A 23,940-nucleotide genomic window follows, 5' to 3' on the forward strand; every position below is an offset into this window, starting at 1 on the left:
TAACGGTCAGGGGTCCCTTTACTTTTACCCCAAACTGTGCCTTAATAGAAGTTTACATAATTTTGTGACTTGAGAGGGTTGGAAAGCAGGCCCACTAGTGGGCCCTGAGGGTAGGAAGTTCAAGAGCCCCTGTGCAAGAGCATAACAACAACAAAAAAGAGTTTGTCACCCTGATTAGAAGAAATTCTGAGCATGGTCAGTTTCACATTTGAAACGTAAATCATAGTCCCATAGTGATTACAGGAGTAAATGGTGTTTGCTTCTGCTGCCTTGAATTAAATGCATTTGCATGGGAACTAGCACCATTTTGTTGTAGAAACATCGGAGTATATACCTGAAGTAAAAATCCTATATAATAATATCCATGTTGTCCCTGCGTCCAGTTGTCCCGTGTGTCCCTGGGTCACTGCGCATGTGCCCCAGGGATACAGGGATAGGACGGAGGGACAACGGCCAACCGCCGCTCCGCCAACCGCCGCTCCGAAGCCCAGTCTCATGCTGGAGGTGCGCGGCGAGGCGGCGGGGGAAAGAAGCGCTCCCCCCGGCAGCCTTGCCGCGCACCTCCGGCATGGGACGGCGCTTCCTCGGCCGAAGCGGCAGCCGAGGGAAGCCGGCTTTGGCTTGGCGGCGGCGGGAAGAAGAGGAGGAATTCCTCCTCTTTTTCCCGCCGCCGCCAAGCCAGTCCCCAAGCCGAAGTGCGGCGCGGCAGGGGCTTTTCGCTGTTTGACTTCCCGGAGTGAAGGGGGAGGCAAACGGCGAAAAGCACCCGCCGCGCCGCGCCGCACTTCGGAGCCGAAGTATGGCGTGTCGGGGTTTTTCGCTGTTTGCCTCCCCCTGGGGGGAAGGCAAACGGTGAGAAGCCCCCGCTGCGGGGTTGCCGGCTCTGTCGGGTGGGGGGGAGGGAGAAGCAGAAGATCTGATCGGTCTTCGGCTTCTCCCTTCCCCTGCCCAACAGAGCCGGCATTTGGCTCTGTCAGGTGGGGGAAGGGAGAAGCAGAGGATCGGATTGCTTCTCCCTCCCCCCACCCGACAGAGCCGGCAACCCCGGGATCTGTGCTTTCTGTCGGCGGTGGTGGGAGGGGAACGAACGGAGAGAAAGGGCTGCTTTCTCTCCGTTCGTTCCTCTCCCCTCACCACCAACAGAAAGGGCTGTCGGCGGCGGAGGGAGAGGAAGGAAGGAGGAGAAAGGGCTGCTTTCTCCTCCTTTGTTCCTGTCCCTCTGCCGCCGACAGCAAGGACAGGTCCGCGGCGAGGCGGGGGGGGGGGGGTGAGAAGCGCTCCTCCCCCCCGCCGCCTTGGCACGCAGCGCCGGCATGGGACGGAGTTTCGGAGAAGATCTCCCGCCCCCCCCCCTCGCCGCGCACCTCCCGCATGAGACGGGGCTTTGGAGACCTCCGAAGCTCCGTCCCATGCCGGCGCTGCACGAGAGCAGCGTTCTAGCGCCCGTTTCTAAACGGGCTGAATTCCACTAGTAGTAAAATAAGCACCTGTAATGACTAGCTGCCAAGTGGTTTCTAGCCGCAATTCAAAGTGCTGGTTTGGACCTTCAAAGCTTTACATGGCTCAGAAACACTACCTCGAGCACCACCTTTCCACATATGAACCTGCCCAGGGAAGTTCCTGCTGTTGAGCTCCAAGTATGCCCACCTCTCATCACCTGCCTGTTATCTTTCCTGGCCCTGACTTGGACCCTCAAACCCAGCCGTAATGGTACCACTGGAAGTACTCGCAAAATACATGGCTGGCAGGAATCCTCCTCGAAGAGATACTTCTCTTCTTGCTCTCACAAGAGAGAAGGCCCTTTCAAGACAATGTCTACTGAAAAAGGATGCTGCTTTCGACACAAACTATTTCTTTATTCCTGTGCCCATTTATGCAAAACCAAAATGCAGATGGGTGATGCAGATTTCTTGAAAACAATTAACAGCCTAGGTTCTGACCTGCCGCTGATATGTGATGAGTTTATGTGAGAAAGCATGAAAATTGTGAAAAGCTGAACCTGTCATGAGTGTCACAGCAAGCAAATGACCACACACATCAACACATGGCGGCTTCAACCTAATTTATGGCCGCTCTGTATTCTCTTTCTGGGAATACAGTATACACCTCATGAGAGTAGCTTCCACTGTGCATTCTTAGATGTCTTTTTTTATTTTTTATTTGCAAAGGTAAAGGTACCCCTGACCATTAGGTCCAGTCATAGACGACTCTGGGGTTGCGGTGCTCATCTCGCTCTATAGGCCGAGGGAGCCAGCGTTTGTCCACAGTCAGTTTCCGGGTCATGTGGCGAACCAGAACAGCGCAAGGAAACACCGTTTACCTTCCCGCCGGAGCGGTACCTATTTATCTACTTGCACTTGACGTGGGACCGGACGACGGGAGCTCACCCTGTTGCGGGGATTTGAACTGCCAACCTTCTGATCGGCATGCCCTAGGCTCTTCAGATGGTTCTATTTCCACTGTTTCTCCTCTATAAAAGAGTAAAATCTATGTGGATTTGCATTTAAGGCACCATTTTTGGATATGTGATTTTCTGAGTGTAGTATGTAACAGTGGAAAGAAGACATAGTTGGGTTGCTTGAAACCTAAGAATCCATATTCTTAATCTCTCTCTTTGCTGACACCTGTTTGTCACTCCCCCATACCAAGACCATTAGTACTGTTCACTGAGAGTTAATTCAAAGCAGCAGAGTTCATACTTTAGCTAGTCAGAGTGGCTGTTTTATTGTTCAAGGTGAACATAAACACTTGAATAAACCCTCATACCACCACTTTGGTCAAAGGGAGCAAACAGTAAAATTCAGACATTCCAACGGTGAAATTCCATGACACTGTCTGCATTCAAACCATGGTTTGGAGGATTAGGAACAAACCATATGTTTGAGTGCTCTCTTCTTCCCCACTTTCTTCTTCCCCTTTTGAGAACAGCTTCTGCATTACTCCCTGTTCTAATCAAACTATGGATTGCTATTATATCCAGCCTAAAATCTATGGTTTCAGCAAGCTTTAATAAACCAGGATCAAACTAGGTTACAATTCTAATTTGGATGGCTCACTCAAACTCTATAGTTGCACACAAGTGGCAAAATATGGCTTGATTAAACTACTGTACACCTGTGAGGCGAGGAAAGTAGTCAAGCCCACAGAGGATCATCCCAGTGCAACCAGTCACAATTGTAACTGCATACTTTGAAGCTAATAGGTATGTATTATTATCCAAACACATTTCTATTTATTTCAAATACCCACACAAACATACGTTTTGCAAAACATACATGGCTTCCATTTTGAGAAGGGGTAAACGAAGAACATATGAAGAACAGCTGTGAGCCTATCCCTCACACCTTTGCAACCTGCCAGATTCACTGGCTTATTTGTCTGTCAAAACTCTCCAGCTCAGCTGTGAGCATTGCAATTTCCCTTTGGGCAGCTGGCAGTTTTTAAATGTTTAAAACAAGACACATACACAAAACAGTGCAAATTGCTTTGGGGATTGGGAAAGCCTCTTGATGACTTCACGAAGTGCCAGTTCTGTAAGCTTTGGAAAAGATCAGTGTGTTTGGACTGAATACAGTAGTCTTGCTTCCAAACTGGGTTCAACATATTAACTCCCAAGTATGAAAGCCAGACCCGAAACCCTACCAGCCATAACTTCACAGCCACAAAGCAGACGTTAAACACGGTTATTACTTTTTTTTAAAACAGCTATTTACACAAATGAAGGCTGAATGCAATACAAAATCCCCCACTTGCCCAGTGAGATTGTAGACATATATAAATACACAGACCAGTGTGGATTATGGCCTGGTAAAACATTATGGACAAGAGGTGGAATTAAAAGCTGCACTCCTCTCATCATTCAATCTGGGCAAGCAATCAGCTTGCTAGGTGGAATGATACGCAGTTACAGTCTCCATGTGTGGAACTTTTCCTGACACTCCCCCCCCCAAAAAAATTTAGAAGACATGGGGGGAACACATGGGGATGAGAGTGCCAGTTGCACAAGTCCCTGTGGAGGACTTCTGCTGACAGCGGCTGATGACGTGGATCCAATTGCAGCTTCTTATTGCTGGTGCAATGCTCATGAACATACAAGAGAAAATAAAGGGAAGAATGCGAACAGGTGTTTGAGCCAACCCATGAACAAATAAGTTTAATAGTTTTCAGCAGACCATAGCTTTCTAGAAGCTCCACTGTCTCATCTACTTGAAGATGGACATACAGTAAACACAACAATATATGATACAACCCATCACAGCTGGATTAAAAAAAATACACAAAATATAATACATAAAAATGGTTTTACAATGTGGACTGACAGAGCTCTAAAAAGGTGACCATAACCCTGGTAAGCTTTACAAAGTCTTTAAAAAAATAAAACAGTACTTCATGTGAAATTCATAAATACATGGGATGTGGGGTGACATGAGACTTGGTGACTTGAGTTTTTGGGTACCAGTATTATGTCCAACTAAGAGAGATTCGTGAAGCTGGCATTTCTTTAGCCTTGCTGCCATTCTCTGAGGGACACCCAGATGGGCAGTGGTTTGTATTTGTGCTCATACTTGTGGCCAGCGTGCAGGGGATTCTAGAAGCAGGAAGGCTGGGGAATGGATCTAACTACATGTTGCACTGAAAGCAAGAATGGGATGGCACGAAAGGACTGAAAAGGGGAAAGATGAGAAATGTAACATAGTCCAGTTTTGGAGGAGGTTTATTCCAAAGACTCCAGCTGGGTTGAAGATTGTGGATAAAATACAAGAAACAGTTTTTCTATAAGGAAGTTGGGGTTTAGGCAAGACTAAGGCTCTGCTCCACTTCCCCCATGTTGTACACTGAAGTCTCTGCCCCAGGGGTTTATATATGCCCTCCCTTAAAAAAAGTATGTTTAGCAGAAAAGGGAAATCTATTGTACATAGGTTAAGGAGAACAGGGAAAGTTTTAGCCTTAATTCCCAGAGTTTTTGATCTAGGAATGAAAATAAACATGCTACATATAAACTAGCCAGCTCTCCTCTCCTTACAGATGCAAAGGCTCTGGCTGTAATCATAAGCAATTCAACATCCTGCCTCTTTTAACTCTACCTCCTCCCACTATAATAGCAATAACTGTTATTCAGTTCCAAGGATGCTGTACCTCTCCCCCCGCCCAATGCACAGGGGTCTCAGAAACGTACCTGAACTTCAAGCTGGCTTTCACAAACTAGCCAGTTCTTCCTAAGAGTAATAATACACCGGAGAAAGAGTTGTGGCACTAGAGAGACCAGTTTGCCCAAGACATCACATACAGAGATGCATGGGACCATCAGCTTTGCCAAGGGCGATGCAGTAGGATTATCACATTGGAGGCAGGGGATAGAAGAAGTGCTCACCTGAATTTAGATTACAACTGATTTTTAGAACTTTCTGCAGCTGTTGCTCATCCCCCAGGAATGCAACATGTGTTGCAAAGTAAGGCACTGTTCCTGAGCAATTTGTGACTTGCTGATCTACCAAACCAGTCTCCACGTACCATTCCCATTACCACCTCAGGGGTCCCACATAACACACAGAGGAGTGTTCATTTCAACATTCTAGTGGAGTTTTCCAGAAGTTCTTGGGTGGCATCAATTCAAAACACTTCACAGGAAAAAAAATCATTATATTAATTAAAAATGTCCTTCAAAAAGCTGGGAAACAATTCTGTCAGTTGTTCTCATGGTGTCACCTCTCAGCTGCATGTTGTACTCAAAAGGCAGTCCGAAGGCTCCTGGGAACATTCTTAGCCTGCGTCAGCCAGACTTAAGTTTGGGTTAGCCAATGCCTTTGTCCTTTATCCACAGTCGAAACATGGGTGCTAAATCAACAATGCAGTGGTGATACAGGCCAGGCCTGAAGGAGAGGCCCCAAGTCAGTTATGAAAAGCTAGACATCAAGACTTTACGAGGCATCTCCATTACATTATCTCCTACCTTCTAAGACAGACAACAGAGAAGGGTGGAGCTCTAAAAAAACCTGACCCTTACGTTCCAATGAAAGGCACCCAGTACTTCAGCATCACCACAATCTGCTTTTAGCAGAATTTTTTTGCCCACAGCCAACACACCCTGAATTCCTAGCTCCCTTCCACTGTCTCTTTGGGAATCTCATTGCACAAATCTTGATACCACTATGAAAATGATCCTGGTGGTGAAATTTCTTCTTACAAATTGGGTCTGGTCCTACCATTAGATAGAGTGAAATGGTCTCCTCAGGCAGCTGTGTTGATGTCTCATGGAAATGGCAGAAACATGTGAAATTACCAGGGGTGGGAAGATGCACCTGTGGGATTTTCTGCCTCAGGTGCCAAAATAACTCAACCAGCCTTAAGAACTATGCACTGAGGGTGGGGGGAGCATTTGCTGCTCAGCCTCAGAGAGCAAAATGTCTTGAGCCAACCTCCATTTAAAGCTATAGTCAAATACCCCAAGCATTAAAAAAATGTAATTGCAAACTCAAGTCTGTGCCTTCCAATTTCCTCGTAGAAGTGGAAACCTCAAATTCTCTCCTTGCTTGCAAATGGCTTTTCTTTTTCTTTTGCATTGTATTGCACCTTTTTCCAATGTTTTGAGGCTTCTCCATAGGAATCTCACCAGGCCCATGGCAGCATAGGGTGGAGATTAGTCTGTCTAAGTGGGTGGAGTAAGAGTATACCAGACCATAGCTGCCAAGTTTTCCCTTTTCTCGCGAGGAAGCCTATTCAGCATAAGGGAAAATCCCTTTAAAAAAGGGATAACTTGGCAGCTATGTACCAGACTAAAGAAAGGATGGAGCAGCAAGGAGAATTTTTTTGAAAAAGAAAATCAACCAACTTAAAAGCAAACAAATCACCATGTAGCCAGGGAAAAGCTGAAGGACAAAACAGAAAAAGTTCAATGGTAAAAAATAAAGGAAGGAAGGCACAAACATTACATTCTGTTAGTTCCTCTATTATTTAAAACTACAAACTAGCATTTAGACAAAGTATAGCTGAAACCTATGGGCCTGAGCCCCGGAGGTGCCATGTACAGTGAGGTTACTGATATCTTGGCACTGTTCATGTAACAGGATTCCTATAAGCACCAATTTAAATCATAAGCCCACTGTCTTAGTCTCCAAGCTTAAGGTATTGGGGCTCATGTTTATACTTAAACCCTACACAGAAACTTTCTTCAGCATTTCCAACAGCAAACAGTACAGCTTTCAAATGAAGAGGGATTCTGTATGACATTATTGTACTTTGTTTCATCTTTCAGCACCTCCTTGGGTTTAGGCTGCCAGAATACGCAATTTACGCTTTGGTGTTGTTGGTTTTTTTAAGCAGCCTCCACAAAGATATCCTAGGTGGGAAGTACATAATCCAGAGGAAAGATTTGCATCGTGATATTTAGATCATGCCCTTTCCTGGATGACTACCACAGATGAACAGAGAAGCAGAAGGGAAATTAATACCTTACCAGAACAATGCCCAGGCAGCAAGAACTTTGGTCTAAGCTTATCTCATGCTGTTTTTGACATGGCAGATGTAATAATAACAACAACAACAATAATGCTCCATCGAGAGCTGGTTAAAAATCCCATACAAATTCAGATTTCCCCCCCAAGTAACTCAACCTTAGCCAGCCCTAATATTTTTCCAGTCATCTCTTTGCTCAACTAGGGTCAGCCTGCTTATCTGCAACCCTATGATTGCAAATCTATGATTTCCTGAATTGCTCTCCTCCAGCTGAGCAGCCCTCCTTCCTCTTAATACATACTCTAACCTTTTAACATCCCACAGACAGATATCTTTAAGTCTCTCCATTCCTTGTTGGCACGCGCGCGCACACACACACACACGATCCTGCAACCCTACTCCTGTCTATTATCCAAACATCTGGCACATGGATGTAAAATCACCACATTCCTGCCATAATCAACTCCTGGCGCCCTCCCACCACCACCACATCCTGCAATAGAAAATGCCCAGGAAAATGTTGGAACAAAATCGTTTTCTTGCAATTAACCCATGGGTGGCATGTGTGCCACATGACGCAAGCTGCCAATTTCCTGTGCTGGCTCTGCACGCAGCCTGGGTCAAAGAGATGGAAGAAAACTCTTCATCTTTTTTGTCGGTGTCTCGAACAGAGTGGGATCGGTCAAATAAACAAGGCAGCATCTGATTCCCCATCCCTTCCCAGAACAGACATCCTTAGCAGCCCTCACAGAACGCTTTTCTCTAAATGAAACCACCCAGGTTTTGAGGACAAATTGGCACGGGATATATAGGCACATCCAGGTATTAAGAAGTAGTTGGCAGTCTTGTTTCACTAGATGCTGTTCTAGTGTTGTGTGACGGGAGAGATATCCAGAGGTACCAGGCCTTGGCGCCAATGTCTCCTGAAATACTGATGACCGAGCCCCCAGGAACAGTCCTCCTTGATACAGCTCTCCTTCTGCTATATGCTTTCCTGTCACGCTTTTCTTTTTTTTCTTTTTTAAAAAATTGTTCCTAAGTAGAAAACATCTGTGATTGTTATACAGTCTTTTTGGCATTGCTTTGTGTGTGTGTTGTGTGTTCATTTTTCAAAAGACTTGCGTCAAGGCATCCTATTCGGGTGGCTTCTCTGACAAGACGTCTTCTCTTCTTCCTCAAATTGCCCGGTCACCCCAAAGGGGCCTCTAGTCTTTGACCAACTTGTACACATGATGCTGGGCTCCGTGCTCGCTGGTGGATACCTCAAAAACAAAGGCTATGCAGAGCAAGGTTTCCTGGGTATCTCTGTTCGTAACAACCTGAGGGAGGAAGAACACACACATACCGTGAGATACGGGAAGATGGACTGGGAAAGTCAGACATTGAGACCAGAGAAATGGCATAGTTTTTTAAAGCTGGGTTCCAATAGTAAGAGCTCTCATATTGTATTTTGTACTCAGGTACAGAAGCCGAGTACTTTATTTCTTTCGAAAACTACTGTATCCCACTCTTCAGCGGAAAAGGGAGTCCCAGAGTGGAGTGGCTTGCACATCACCATCTAAAGAGTCATGACACAAAATGAGATTTGAGAGGGAGGTGGAAATTACAACAGCTGCAAAGAGCACGCTTGTTTCAAAAGCCACCGTCTCTTTTAAAATATGGAAGCAGAAGATTGAGCCTTTCCCTATTGCAATTTAAATATACGCATCACAATCAACAAACATAATACAGATGCAGTTATCACCCAAGTACAAAATAAAGTATGAGAAATTGCTCCCCCTTTCAACATGTGTGTTTATTATTTCGATCCTCTTTACTTTCACCATCTATCCACTTGATTTCAGTAGGACTTATTTGCTGAATTACAAAATCTCAAAAATCGAAGTCACAATTCTAAAGATAGTGGTGATTTAAGATTTAAGTGGTAACTTTTAACACATTGCCTATAACCTGCCAAGTGGTGAAGATAACTTTACCTGAAGATAACTTCTGTACCTGAGAATGAACCTAAGACACTGGTAAAATTAAGCTCCTCTCTACTTGCGAGGATGAGACAGATGCCCACCTGACCAAATAAAAATATTTTGAAGGGGGGGATTAAGGACTGCAAAAAGTTACTCAACTGAGCCAACACATATAATGGATGGCAGGACAGCACGTTAAATGAGGAACAGACTACATGAGCTTGTCCTTGCCAAAGGATCTCACATGTGCTGAACAAAATATTTTCCTCATAAGAAATGTCTTCATGACAAGCCATCGCCTTCTTCTGACATTGAAAGGCAGAACAAAAAGCAACAGGAGGAAAGGAATGCAATTGTTATTTTGGTTGGATCCTTGTTATTGGCAACCATCTGTCTTGGGGGACAATGGAAGAGTGTGCCTAAAGTCAAACCATTGGAGAGATACAGCGCCTGCTTCTAGCTGTAGGGGCGAAGATAGGTTTTATTACAAGTAGGGCAGATGAAGGTGTCTGCTTTTGCTGCTACAGGCCCAGATTTAGTCATTCTTACGGGTAAACTCATTGAAATCAATGGACTAACTTGTAAAATTTATTTCAATGGGTTTTTACGCCAAGTATGACCAATTTTGAAACTATCCAGTTTGTTTCTTCAGCCATGAAAAGCCTACTATGAACATCTAGACAGAAGTTACTCCTTGCACCAGCTGGAAAGGATTCAGGATAGAAGGAAAGTGTTATTTACCTGCAGGATGGTGAAATTCTCCAGGACGCTGTTCATCATGTATTTTTCTGGGAGGTGTTTCAGTTTATGGATAAAGTTGATCATATACTCGCACATGGGGGACCGATGGATTCGGTACACACACCGTCCGTTCTCCATCCGGGCAAATTCCGTCTGCAGAAAAAGCATCAATAAGGTATAGACCCTAACAAAGAAGCCACTGAAGGTGCAATAATATGGGAGAGATTTATTTATTTATTATTGTTTATAGAATGGCATTCAAGCATGGTGTAGAACTGGGTAGGTGGCACACCTTAATTATCCTTAATTAAGCAGCAGGGGAAAGGGAAGAGAGGACTATATTGACATTCTGATAATGCATACATTGCTACTTATTACACGTGTGGACTGTTAGCACTTAAAGAGTCTCAAAGCACTTTCCCTTTGGGCTGTACGTTCTTCCCAAGAACTTAACTTCCAGTCCCACATTAACTGCTATGTTCTTCACCCACTCTGCAACATTCCCTTCCTGCTGGTACCACACCCAAAGGAAGCGCAGGACTCACCTCCACCTTCTCGACTACTTGCTTTCCGAAGGAGCACACTTTAGTGGAGACTGTGATGGTCATGTTTTCTGCACTGCTATACTGACTGCTTACACCATAGAAAGCACCAGGACCATCCTGAATGGTGCTGTTCAGATCCGCCTAGAGCAAGGGCAGGAAGGAGGTGTTATAAATCAAATACGGATTGTGGCTTTCTGCTTGGGGTGTGGAGGTCTCCGACCCAAGAGTTACGGGATGCATTCACTGAGGGGAGTGAAGATGCCAACAGAGAAGTGTATTCATGGTGATATTGCTAATTATTGACATAAGTATTTAAAAATAGCAAGCTGCTTTCTAACCCTTATCTCATTCATCCTCACTGCCACTCTTTGCTGTTATGCCTATTTTGTAGATGGAGAATGGAGGTTCACCGTGACTCGGCCAAAGTCCACAGCTGAGCTGGAATTTGAAATGAAGTCTCACAAGCATTCCATGCTGGACTACATTGGCTTACGTATTTTTAGCTAAGGGCCGAGAAGACGAACTGAAAGTGCTTAGTGTGGGACTACAACAGCTTTTAAGATTTGGCGGCAGGGGAGAGTGACAGCTTTTAGGCAATATTAAGTCACAGTTCCAAAGGAGGCTCAAACCAGGCTGAATGCCACAGAGTGGCATTAAAAATGCAGATGGTAGAGCAAAGCCAATATAAAACACCTGCTGGTATTGCAGTATGTGCTATGGGAGTCAAGCTTGCTTAGCATATAGGTAAAGGTAAAGGGACCCCTAACCATTAGGTCCAGTCGCGGACGACTCTGGGGTTGCGGTGCTCATCTCACTTTACTGGCCGAGGGAGCCGGCGTACAGCTTCCAGGTCATATGGCCAGCATGACAAAGCCGCTTCTAGCGAACCAGAGCAGCGCACGGAAACACCGTTTACCTTCCCACTGTAGCGGTACCTATTTACATGCACTTTGACGTGCTTTCGAACTGCTAGGTTGGCAGGAGCAGGGACCGAACAACGAGAGCTCACCCCATAGTGGGAATTCAAACTGCCAACCTTCTGATCGGCAAGCCCTAGGCTCTGTGGTTTAGACCACAGTGCCACCAGGCAAAACCACATCAAACATGTGACTGCCTACTGCTGTGTGGAGAATCTGAAGCCAGAAAGCATTCCCCCTCCTATTGTCAAACAACATTCACATTCAGATAGGAGAATAACGTAACCATGATCCTCTGGTCTAATTTCCTTAGCCGCGTTGTCCGATGAAGAAGTGCCCAATAATGGTATTTTTCAGAGGTATTGTTCGGGCTTCAGGCTGCATGATTCTTACCCAGAACTTGACCAGGAAAAAGGAGTTCTGGGGCCCCCTCTCATAGAGCTCCTTCAGGCCACCTTTCTTCTCAGGGAACTTGTCATAGATCTGGCGGATGTCCACTGCCTCCAGCAGTGGGTCGCTGTACGAGGGGTTCGTCTGTCCAATGTGCACAAAGAGGTGCTTGCTATACTGTAGGGTGGGAAACACAAAATGCAACAAAATGTGGGAGCGGAAGGTAGTGTTCTCCATTACAAAGATTCAGCCATGACAAAGGCAATCAGATACTCCTGCTGAGACTGCACTGCAAAATTCAAAACTCAGCTGCCTTGTTGCCAGCTACCACCATCCAGACCAGGAGCAGCCAACATGATGCTCTCCAGATGTTGTTGAGCTCCAACTTCCAACAGCTCAGGCCAGCATGGGTAATGATGATAATAATAATAATTTATTTTACTCCGCCCATCTGGCTGGGTTTCCCCAGCCACTCTGGGCGGCTTCCAACAGAAAAATGAAATAAAAGAATCTATTAAACATTAAAAGCCTCCCTAAACAGGGCTGCCTTCAGATGGCTTCAAAAAATCTGGTAGCTGTTTTTCTCTTTAACATCTGATGGGAGGGCGTTCCACAGGGCGGGCGCCACCACCGAGAAGGCCCTCTGCCTAGTTCCCTGCAACTTGGCTTCTCGCAATGAGGGAACCGCCACAAGGCCCTTGGTACTGGACCTCTGTGTCCGGGCAGAACAATGGGGGTGGAGTTGATGGAAGCTGCATGGCACTGGTGACTCCAGCCTAGACAAAAGGGCTGTAAAAATACAGCCAACGTGATGTGTGTCTACATTACACATAACAGCACAGGGAGACCAGAGCTTGAGTCTCTGGCAGCATTTATTACATGGGGCTGGTAAGTGAATGCCAGGCTTTATGCAGGTCAGAAAAGAGGGCAGTTTTCTGCAGAGACCCAATGCATTGTAAGAGCTGAAAAACACCACTGCCACCAGCTCCTGCAGCACCAAACATTTTCCTCCTAAGAGTTACCGTTTCAGGGTCACGCTGCACTTCCATAAACGCTGAATACTCAAGGAGCCGCAGTTTGGTGGAGGCGATTGTGCGGTCCTGCCAGACTGGCACAGCCGAGGCAGCAGGTGGGAGAGGAGCCAGGGGCTCGTAGCCTGGAAAAAAGAAAGTGTTTTTCACATTCTTGAGCACTGTAGGGGAAGGTTTCAGCTGCAGAGATGACAACCTTTTAATGCTCCCCCATCTGGCCTAGTTGCCCATCCTTCCAAGAAGCCAACGACTATTTCCTTCCTTATTGCCCAGATAGCAGTTACAATGCAACAAGACTCTCTAAAGTTGTAAAGATTCAAATTTAAATTTTAGGCATTTCATATTTGTAATAGCTCTGGGATGCCCCTGCATTTAGAAAATGGAAGAACTGAAATGGATTTATTTTCCCCTGAACGTTAAGCAAGACTGCTTGTAAACAAAAAAGGTGCAATCTCTTAAACTCCAGATGAAGCAAAGAGGAATGAAGCAGACTAGATAAAATACAATTTAAAACTTCCAAGTACTACAGCAATCCAGGAAGCTACCCTTCTACTACCATGGAGGTGTCTTTAGAGGAGAGCTTTCCAAACTTTTCATGTTGGTGACAGAGTTTTTAGACATGCATCATTTCACGACACAGTAATTCAGTTTCACTAGCGAACCGGTAGTTAAACCAACCCCTTTCCAGCCCCAGGAGGAGCGTGGGGAGCATTTGCGCAACACACCTACACACTGCAGTGGACACAGTAATGTGTCGCGACACAGAGTTTAGAAAGCTCTGCTTTAGAGCATCAAGAAGATCACTGGACAGAACAGATGGGCTTCCTGATTCACTGCATCATTTCCTGCTACAAAAATTGTCTTCCATCTACACAATCCATCTCATGGATGACATTCTGTGGGTAATATGAAGGGATCAAAGGGCAGCATAGAGGCTAGTTAAAATATAAAAGGCTTTGTTCAAATAATTAAATGCAAAATATCATTTATTGAGTCAAAAAAAAACTGGAAGCAGCTAAGGTGTAAAAAGGGGCATTTATTTATATTTTATTTCAGCTCTTTTGCCATATTTCCTTGCAAGCAAAATGTGACCATGGTTGGGAAGACAAGGCGCTCCATGATAACTTTGCTTTCATCTCCATCATACAGAAACATCCTAGGCAAATGTTAAGGTAGAATCCCTCTCACTCAAAGCAGGCAAGATGATGGAAGACCCATGAGTAGATCATCCTCTTTTCTTTTTGAAAAGCTTAGCAAGTGCCACGGAAGGGGGCTGAATTAGGCCAGCAACAGCAAGGCCTCTCCACTGCACTGCTTTTCCCCAATCTAAATTGCACCCCGAAAGCTCTATGAGGGTGGGGAGAACATACAGGTACCATCACCGCTAATGGCAGGATGGAAAGAATAAACTCTTTGGAATAGACAATAAGGCATTCAGTTTCTATGAATGAAATCAAAGAGATTCACCATCATGGCTGGGCCAAGAAAAAAGTTCAAGTTCTCAGTGAGGTCCTGAGGAAACAGCTAGAACTGTCTGTATGAATAAACAGGACTGGGCGCTGGTAGTGGCAGGGGAGCCAAGAAAACATTATGAGGCAGAGCATCAGTTAGTTGGAGAAACAAAATCACTTACTGGCTAGTGATGGAGGCATGGGTGGCTGGATGGGGTAGGCTGGTTGTGCAAAAGGTTTAATGCTGAAAAACAAAATAGTGTTAAGTATGTTAGTCAGAATGTCACATTGTTCCTGTTATCTGCGCACACCCCAAGTTACTCGAAGGGCAGATGTCTTGCAGAAATTATCAAGGTAACTCTATGGTGGCCTCTCATATACCTACATCCACCAGCCATTACAGGGCTACCCCTCATTTGCCTTCCCCACTATTTCAGAAAAAAGAGCAGTCTATCTGCAGGCCTAATGTAACCAACCCGTAGGAACCTGACCAAGAAACATTCCACTATATTATTTGTTTTTATTTTAAAATAAAAGTATTTTATTTATAATTATTTCATAAAATTTATATACAACTAGATTTTGTAAACTGCTTTGAGGTTTCCTGTGAAGAATAACAAATATATTTAGGAGTTTCTGGATACCCGAAGGAAATAATTACAGTGGTACCTCTACTTATGAATTTAATGCGTTCCGAACGCACATTCATAAGTAGAAAAAAAATTGTAAGTCGAATCCCATAGGAATGCATTGGGAGAAAAAATTCGTAAGTCAAAAGCACCCTATCTAAACTGCATCCAAGATGGCGGACGGAGCGCCGTTCGTAAGTAGAGGTACCACTGTACTTCAAGAGGGTTTCTGGGACTGCAGTTTGTAGTGCATTTTATTATGGCTACATAAACAGTGAAGCATTCTCACTGGAGATGCTGACTTAGCGAAATAAAGGAAGGGCCATTTGTGTACATGTTTCACATGCAGAAGGTACCAGGTTCAATCCCTAAAATCTCAAGATACCAGCTGGGAGAATTCTTCAAACCCTGACAGTATACAGTTGAGGAATTGTTTATTTGAAACACCAACACGCCCCTCCCAATGAATATTGCGTGTAATGTCAAAAATCTACCACATCAGATAAAGAAGTCTTGATCTGAACTCTCTCTCCGATTTCCCCCCCAGTGTGGCCCTATATGGAGGAGCTTTCAAATAAATGATTTCCCTACATGAGACTTGAATTGGAGCAATCCCCACATGCAATTATGCATACCTGAGTTGACCCTATGGAAGATTATGAACATAGCAGTTTAGAAGTGGAGGCATAAGCAATCAAGTTGTTTGAGAGAGATTTTGCACAATGTGGCATCGATTTCTGTGGAACAATTCAGAAATGCTATGCGAGTACCCTCCTCTAACTGCTAAGCCTTGTAATTATCCACCAAACTAACAATTGCTTTTCACTTACTCCTGAGAAGGTCCAGACTGTCCTGGGATAGGCCCACTCCAAAACTGAGGAAACAAAAAATGAACACAGAAAACATTGTCATGCATATTCCTACCATCAGACTTCACAGCTACTGTTGTTCAGGTTCATCAAAGTTGTTTAAGGGGTTTTATTGTTACAGAATGGCAACGGCTAGTCAGTTTCTTTAGAATAGTGTGGAAATACCACCACACAGCTGAGGAGAGTCAAGACTACAGCTGGGAGTTTCACACCAAGCCAGTACATGTCCTCCATTCTCCTGTGAGCCACTAAGGGGAAAGGGTGGGCCAGATTTGCTACTATTTGATGGTGGTGGTGCTGATGGCATGTGGAGATAAGAAGAATTAGGGCAGGGATGGAGAACCTATGGTTTTTCCAGATGTTAGTGGATTACAACTCCCATCTTCTTTGACCGTTGGCCATGCTAGCTGAGTCTCAAAGGAGTTTAACAACAACTGGAGAACCACTCCCATATGTGACAGCGAAAGGAGCAGGTGTTGGAGGAAGAGCATGAGTTAGGTTTTCCTTTCTTTTCTTTTTTTAAGTAAACTGGGCAAAAATGAAAATTAGGGAAACATGGATGTTGGGTATGAAATACGTAAATTACGCTTATGATGTCTGATTTAAACTAAGCCTACTGGGTCAGGAACACAACAACAGATACGGTAAGTAAATAAATAAATATCCTCTCTGGAACCATCTCTGCGCTAGTCACCCAGCCCTATAAGAGAAGCTGCTGTCTTGCAGAAGCATCGACTCCATGCCGTCCTCCTGGGCCTGATCTTCCTAACCAGGCAGGGAAAGTGTTGGAACACCCCTTACCCTGGGAGCAGCAGAGAAGACAGCCTGAGGGAGTGGAGGAGGGGGGCTGAGCTTGTTCTGCAGGACACTGGCAGATACGATCTGTGCCGATGACATGGAAGCCATGCTCTGCAGAGCCTTGTCCTTTGAGACCTGATCCTTGAAAACAGGACAGAAGAGGAGAAGCAGAAGGGAGAGTTACTAACACTGGCCTTGATGGCCCACTGAAGACAAATTAATGGGGGACAGTTAGCTGCATTCAGGCTTATCAAAACATACTAGCAGTGAACCATTCAAGCAAGCTGTTTTATGCCATTTCCCCCCTCTCTCCCCCCCCAACTCATTTTTCCAGAGATCTTACTAGTCATAGATAATAAATCCTTTAGAGCAGTGCAACAAGTCTGTAGATCAAAGGAGGAGAACACAAGCACCCATTTAAGGTGCTGGTGTTTAGCCAGTTTTGTGTCCAAAGTCTCCAAAAGATGCTCATCTCAGCTATTAATTTTGCACTTCCAGCACCCCCTGCACCTCATCTGCACTCTCTAATACTTTTCCTAATACCTATCCATGGGGATTTATTTATTTAAAAGCTGTATGGCCCCTCCTTCACCAGTATAGATACCAAGGCAGCACACAGCATACAACTAAATTAAACACTCAGCATAAGGATAAAGACAATCACCAAGCAGAGAACACTTGATGGGGCAGAAACAAGACTGAAGTGCACTTACCAAGTTCATAGCCTGTGTGAAGAGGAGGGAGGAAAGAAAAGAAATATGGTTAGTGCCTCTGCTGTCATAATGGGCACTGCAGGGAGGGGGGGAGTTTGCATAATCCATAACAGGTATCAATAATGGGACTTCAAAGCATCACAGGATGTCAGACTTCATTTTGTAAACAAACTACATCTGTCCCAGGCCGCTTTCTAATGCAGCCTGTTTTACTGAATCCACATGATGATCTGGGGCACGTGGCACAATGGAAATGAGGAAGAAAGGAGTGGATGGTATGAGGCTTATCTCAATAGGTAACTTCTTCAACTTTACAAATCAAGGAAGATGTGCAGGAAGTCAGAGCAGACCGCCCTGTTCTGTGGTTCTCCAAATCTGATGCAGGTCTGGGCACTGACGGCAACATTCTTTTATAGATTGCAGAGTTATTAGTGCAAGCAATGCACTAGATCTGGTCACTGCACTTTCCTGTGCAGAGCTATACAAAATAAACAGTGTGTTGCTGTATATGGACAAGCTTAGGCTTCCTGAGTTGCATGCACATAACTCTCAGAGTAGTGCCAAGAGGAGTAAAAAGTGCCTGGGTAGTTAAATGATTCTTTGCTATTTGTGAGGGGCTAATTTGCACAGTCCTAAGCCTGGATGTAGATAATTGGGCCAAAGGATCTTTTTGCAGTTTTCTCAGTTTACCTTTGGTTCTCCCTTTAAAGACTCAAGGTGGTAAACAGGACCTGCATACTACTGATTTGCCCAGTCTTCTGGCATTGCAGAACACAAAACCACACTGGTCAGAGTTAGCGTGGTTCAGCGATACAGGGCAGAACTTATGGGCATGCACTTAAAAGGTCCTCTTAAATAGGTTTGCAACAACAGTACTGCAAGGGCAGAGTTGAGAGACCTATTTTCTGAGCACTCCCTCCCCCTAGTCAGATACTTTACTTACTAGGCAGTACCACTGATGACTGCTTGCATTTCTGTTCAGATATGCCTTAAATTAAAAGCTTTGACGTGCTTCTAGGTTTGTGCCTGTCAGCTGCAGGCTTAGGGGGCAAGATACATTCGCCCCTCCCCTTCTTAACAAATGAGACCATAACGATATAATAATTTTTAACAACTCAATAACACTGCCATGGGCATTCTTCGAATATTTGACAAAATCTTGCCATAATCTAACAAGCATCAGTTGACTAGCATGTCAGCCCTAACTCTCAGGCAATGTATTGTCTGTCTTTTGTGGAAGACATGTTATTGACTAGAATTAAGATATACCAGTATGTAAAAGTGTTCTACAGTTACATCTGGTCATCATATAATGTGTGCTACTGACTACAAGGACAGATCCTTTTAAAAAGATATTTCCCCCCATTCTATGCTGTTCTTCAACTGTGAGTTTTTATTATTATTAAGCTGAACTGAATTTTGGGTGTGGGCCACTTTGTGCACACAATTTAATCTTCTTATAAACCAGCCAATTATTTTCTTAGTTTGGGATAGAGGAATGAGGGCATGGTGGGAGGGACGACACACTATTTATGAGTTTTCCCAACCTGGTAATGGCAGCTCCTGCTTTGTGGACTCTAGAAAAGGAAGGGAGAGTATTTTGGACTAAATAAATTTGAACAGCTGAAAAGATTGGAATTTCTAGGTACTTTCCGATGCATAGGCCAAACCACAAGAATAGACAGAGAACCAGAATCAGTTCAAAATACCCTTCAACCACTAACCCTTCATTAAGACCCCCTCCCCCCTCAAAAACCAAAATCACAATACACAGAACACACAGAGGAAAGGGTAACAGGAAAGGTTAGCCAATCTCCAGTTAGAAGAAAGAAAGAAGAAAAGAAAAGCCAACCACAGAAAGAAAGGCAATCACAGGATAAAAGCTCTCCAGTTTTATCCCTGCTCAACTTCCTTGGCTCCTGGTCCCATGTTCTTGCTCCAAGCATCCTGAATCAGCAAGAGCAGGCCTATGATGGAAGACATTCATCTCTGGTTCTGTGCATCTCCATCCTAATCGGCTTGTACCATTGCACTGGCCAACTTACCCAAATATCCTTCCCAGGTATTAAAGATTGTTGGCCATATGACAGAGATACTGGTTGCACAAATTCCTATGCCTGCTATATGAGCCTCAACTGCATAAATCCATCAGAATTTGTACATACAAAACTTTGGGGTGTCCCCCCCCCCCGTATACTTCCCCATCCTCATCCAGTACAGAATGCGTTCCAAAAGTCTGGCCCTTGTGCTTTGGGGTGGGGTGGGGGAATGTGTTTTGGTTTTGTTTCATTGCAGCCTTGGTCTGCTACTTTAATGTTCAACCCTGCTTGATGCTTAATTGAAAATCAGTAACACTTATTTGAAAAACAATTTAAAAACAAAACAAAAAGCCCTGCTCCAGAGCTCCAACGCTACCTAGAAAATCTTAATGCTACGGAGTGGTAGACAGTGAAGTGGCACAGCAGAAGGAAATGGCTTCTTCTGTTGAATGGAAACAGAAGGAGAAGGGTGTTCTGTCTTATGCTTCTACTGGGAGATACCCTTCCACTCAGTTGTTGCTCAGCAGAAGTGGCTGCTTAATACTACGACTGCACATTTCATGAGCCACCATGGATCCTACCTGGCTTCTCTGATTTAGGCAAGGTTCCAGTTCCTGTAATAACAGTGGAGCACTTACATGGATATACCAAAGATGGCAGGTGGACTGGGGAGAACTCTAGAAGTTCTCCTTGCTATGTCACCACCTGAAGGCTCCAGTTGTGACTGGAAATGCACTCTCCAAGCTGGCCAGGGGCAGCTTGACTGCCTTGGGGAAGGTGCACTGGACCGTTTAGAGGTAGGTGGCTTGTCTTTGCCAGATCCTGCCACACAGAAGTGCTCTATCGCTTTTTCCTTCCCATTCTCTCTCTCTCACCTCAGCAGCATTCCGAAAATTATCAGGTCCCAGGAACAAAGGGAGGGGAGCAAAGACACAACAAGGGGGAGGAAAAGAGTGGCAACCACAGAGCGCAGCATGTTAGTTGCCAGCATGGCCATGGCTCAAAAGGTGGGAAAGCCGGGGAAGCGCGTACCTTCAGCTTCGACTGAATCTCACGAGATTTCCGTCTGGCTAGAACCTGCAAGTGGCTAGAGACCTGCAGAGAGAAAAGCAGAAGGAGAGGGGGGAAAAACAGCAGAGCCGTCAACCAGAGGAAAGGAGAGGAAGGAGAGGGGGCTGCCCATGCTCACACACCACGGACGCATGGGCAGGATCTCCAACGTACCTTAATGCCAACCTGGTACTCTCGCACCTTCTTCCGAGCTAGAACCTGTATGTGGCTGGACACCTACGCCCCGCCAAGTCATTCAAAAAGGAAAACACAAACAGAATGAAGACATGATCCCACATTGTTTTGCGTGACAAGAGTGCTTCAAGCACCTAGGTTGGGGACACACACACACACACACACACACACACACACACAGAGTCAAACAGGCCTCCTAAGCCATGTGAGGTTCCAGAGGAGAAGGATCTGTACTCAGGATGAATGACAGTTAATACAGACTGGAGGAAATTGCTACAGACCCACTGAATGCCATGGACTTGAGCATAGTGTGCTATATTTGGGGATTTTATCCTTTGCAAATAGCATGTAATAGCATAGCTTACTTTCATGAGAATTCTATGCACTACTGATCATTGTGCCTTTAGGAACCATTCATGCTTCAGTCTATGAGCCATTCCCAACATGGTGTTTTGCTGATCCAGATCTGTACCCACATGACTCTTCTCCATAGCCATGTAAATCCAAATGCACTTCTTCAGTTCTCCAAACTGAATTGATATACACCCCAGGATATCAAGCGTTGAAAACAGTTTCCATCCAGGGTCTCAAAAACCTAAGTGCACAGTCCCCTGGTTCTTAAATATTTTTCAGCTCTTCATTCAGAGAGCAAGACAGAGGTACCGGTAAGTGTTAGAGTGGAATTATAACCACCAACAGCTTTTCACAGAAGATTAATCATATCTTCTCCTGCCGTAAAAGGTAAAGGGACCCCTGACCATTAGGTCCAGTCGTGACCGACTCTGGGGTTGCGCGTTCATCTCGCATTATTGGCCAAGGGAGCTGGCGTACAGCTTCCAGGTCATGTGGCCAGCATGACAAAGCCACTTCCGGCAAACCAGAGCAGCACATGGAAACGCTGTTTACCTTCCTGCTATAGTGGTTCCTATTTATCTACTTGCATTTTGATGTGCTTTTGAACTGCTAGGTTGGCAGGAGCTGGGACCAAGCAATGGGAGCTCGCCCGTCACAGGGATTCGAACCGCCGACCTTCTGATCAGCAAGCCCTAGGCTCAGTGGTTTAGCCCACAGCGCCACCTGGGTCCCTTAGAAGACGTTAAACATCAAGGGACTCAAACAAGCTTGAAATGAACCTCAGTATTGCCACTAAATTAAGCAAACAGAACCACAAGTCTACCTATTGTGATCGCTCTAGAACAGGGGTAGTCAACCTTTTTATACCTACCGCCCACTAATGCATCTAATGATGGTAACATTTGAGAGCAGAAATTGTCTATTGGACATGTGACCATGGCTCTGAGAGCTGTGTGAACATTTCGGGTAGAAACCAAATTTCTTTTGGGTTTAAACCTGACTCCAGAAATAATATTCAAAGGAATCACAAGACAGAGCTCTTTGTTACCAAAATATAAATCAGAATCTTGCATATGCTCCACAGAAAGGAGATTTTACAAATCTGAAGACTATATGAGAAGACCCAAGACTACACCAACAATTTGTCTATGTTAGAGACAACCATTGGAGACTGGTGTTTCCTTGCTGTGCAGGCTGTTGTCTAATTTCCTTTGGGTGGATTTAGTTTTATATCAGAGCACTGTTCCAATGATTTAGCATTACTAGTCACATGCAGTGAGTCAAACAATAGGAAAAAAGACAAGTTAAGTGTACTTTCTTTCACAATGGAGGCTATCCATGCTTTGCCATTGAAAAGGACAACTCTCATTTGCAAAAAACATTTCTTAGAGTGTGCTACTAGCAAGTCAGAGCTAGGGGCAGCCTTCACAAACCTTGTGTGATCCAGATATTTTGGGCTACTGGCTAGGGCTGCCAGGAGTTTTAGTCCAAAACATCTGGAGGGCACTGAGTTGGCAAAGGCTTCCCTAGATTCACCAGAAAGTTTTAGGACTGCAAGCCTTGAAGCAGAGGCAAGAATGACCGTATAATAGATACATATAATATAATGCATAGCTCCTCTAAGTTTAATTCCATAAGATCTGCTTCCATCCAGTCATAACTACTGCCTGGTAAAATCAGTGCAGACATGGACCTGATATTTCCAACTTTGCCCTAATGAAGGAAACAATCCAGAAACAAAGAAAGGGGAGCTGATGATATCTTAATTGATGGATTTTAAAAGGTTTCATCCTTCCCAACAATGACTTTCATTAACATACCATACAAAGTGGTGCAGCAATCAAACTGCTAGTACATTTGCTAAGCAAAGCAAGATCTGGTATGGTATCAAACTGGATGGGGGACTGCGTGTTGAGATTCCTGCATTGAAGGGGGTTGGACTAGATGACTCTTGGGGTCCTTTCCAAGTCTTAGGGTCCTTTCCAAGTTTGATTTGATAACATAATACACTACAGGTAGCGAATGAGAACTAGGAGTTCCAGAAGGAATCTTACGCTTGCCCACCATTGAAGTCTAGGCACCCTGAGCTTCTCTTACATGTTTGTGGGGAGGCCAAGATACAAGGAATAACTCTTTGGCCATGCCTTTGGTTGCTGTCCAATTGCTCATCTGAGTATTTAAGAACAAGCCAGCATACAGGGTACATCCCACCAGGAGGCAATCCTAGAGTTACACGAGAGTGTGTTTCCCACACCTTTTGGAAAGATGTTACGTATAAGCCTTTGGTCTGACACACTGCCAACTGCTCCATGAATTCTGAAATTACAAATTCTGCAACCATTTAATGGGTTGCAGAGCAGGAATTTGTTGACTATTACAAAAAAGAGGGACACCTGCCATTGCTACAAAAAAGGAGTGCCTTCATGAGGATTCTTTCAGGTTCTAGGCAAAGTCTTTGCCTACGTTTGCACACCATACTAAGCCAAACTATGACTTAGTGCAAATGTGCAAACATGCTGACTCCTAGCAAGCTCCTCTCCAGGCTTCTTAGGTCTTAAAAGTATTGTCCAAACCTGGGGTCATGGCTAAGGTCTACCATTCTTAAGCACATTATGTAGCCAAGGTTTGTCCTGTGGTTACAAGCTGCGGTTAAAGAAGAAATACTTTAGACTAGGGACATCCAACTCCCAAGAGACTGCGATCTACTCACAGAATAAAGTGATCTACCCCTTTTTTGGGGGGGGGGGGTTCAGGTTGAAGTTGCTGAGCTTTTTTTAAGGAGGAAAGACAAAGTTGCTAACC

At 44.7% G+C, this 23,940-nt stretch overlaps 1 protein-coding gene across 6 annotated transcripts in view; it reads right to left on the minus strand.

The window, feature by feature from the left end:
• Positions 1-4,126: 4,126 nt before the first annotated feature.
• TEAD3 (TEA domain transcription factor 3) overlaps positions 4,127-23,940 on the minus strand; it is an 86,899-nt gene continuing 67,085 nt past the window's right edge. The window contains exons 4-15 of one of the 6 annotated variants that reach the window (XM_035124334.3): positions 20,764-20,826; positions 20,572-20,634; positions 19,048-19,077; positions 17,501-17,512; positions 16,791-16,928; positions 15,951-15,994; positions 14,674-14,735; positions 13,032-13,165; positions 12,013-12,186; positions 10,703-10,843; positions 10,158-10,310; positions 4,127-8,771 (exon numbers count right to left, since the gene is read on the minus strand). In XM_035124334.3, the coding sequence (XP_034980225.1) occupies positions 8,658-8,771; positions 10,158-10,310; positions 10,703-10,843; positions 12,013-12,186; positions 13,032-13,165; positions 14,674-14,735; positions 15,951-15,994; positions 16,791-16,928; positions 17,501-17,512; positions 19,048-19,077; positions 20,572-20,634; positions 20,764-20,826 (1,128 nt within the window). In that variant the 3' untranslated portion in view covers positions 4,127-8,657. The remainder of the gene's footprint in view (positions 8,772-10,157; positions 10,311-10,702; positions 10,844-12,012; positions 12,187-13,031; positions 13,166-14,673; positions 14,736-15,950; positions 15,995-16,790; positions 16,929-17,500; positions 17,513-19,047; positions 19,078-20,571; positions 20,635-20,763; positions 20,827-23,940) is intronic. The other 5 variants (XM_035124337.3, XM_035124336.3, XM_035124335.3 and 2 more) reach the window with 5 other exon arrangements.

The sequence above is a fragment of the Zootoca vivipara genome, chromosome 7 (genome assembly GCF_965207765.1).
Source record: "Zootoca vivipara chromosome 7, rZooViv2.hap1.1, whole genome shotgun sequence".
Taxonomy (NCBI): Eukaryota; Metazoa; Chordata; class Lepidosauria; order Squamata; family Lacertidae; genus Zootoca; species Zootoca vivipara.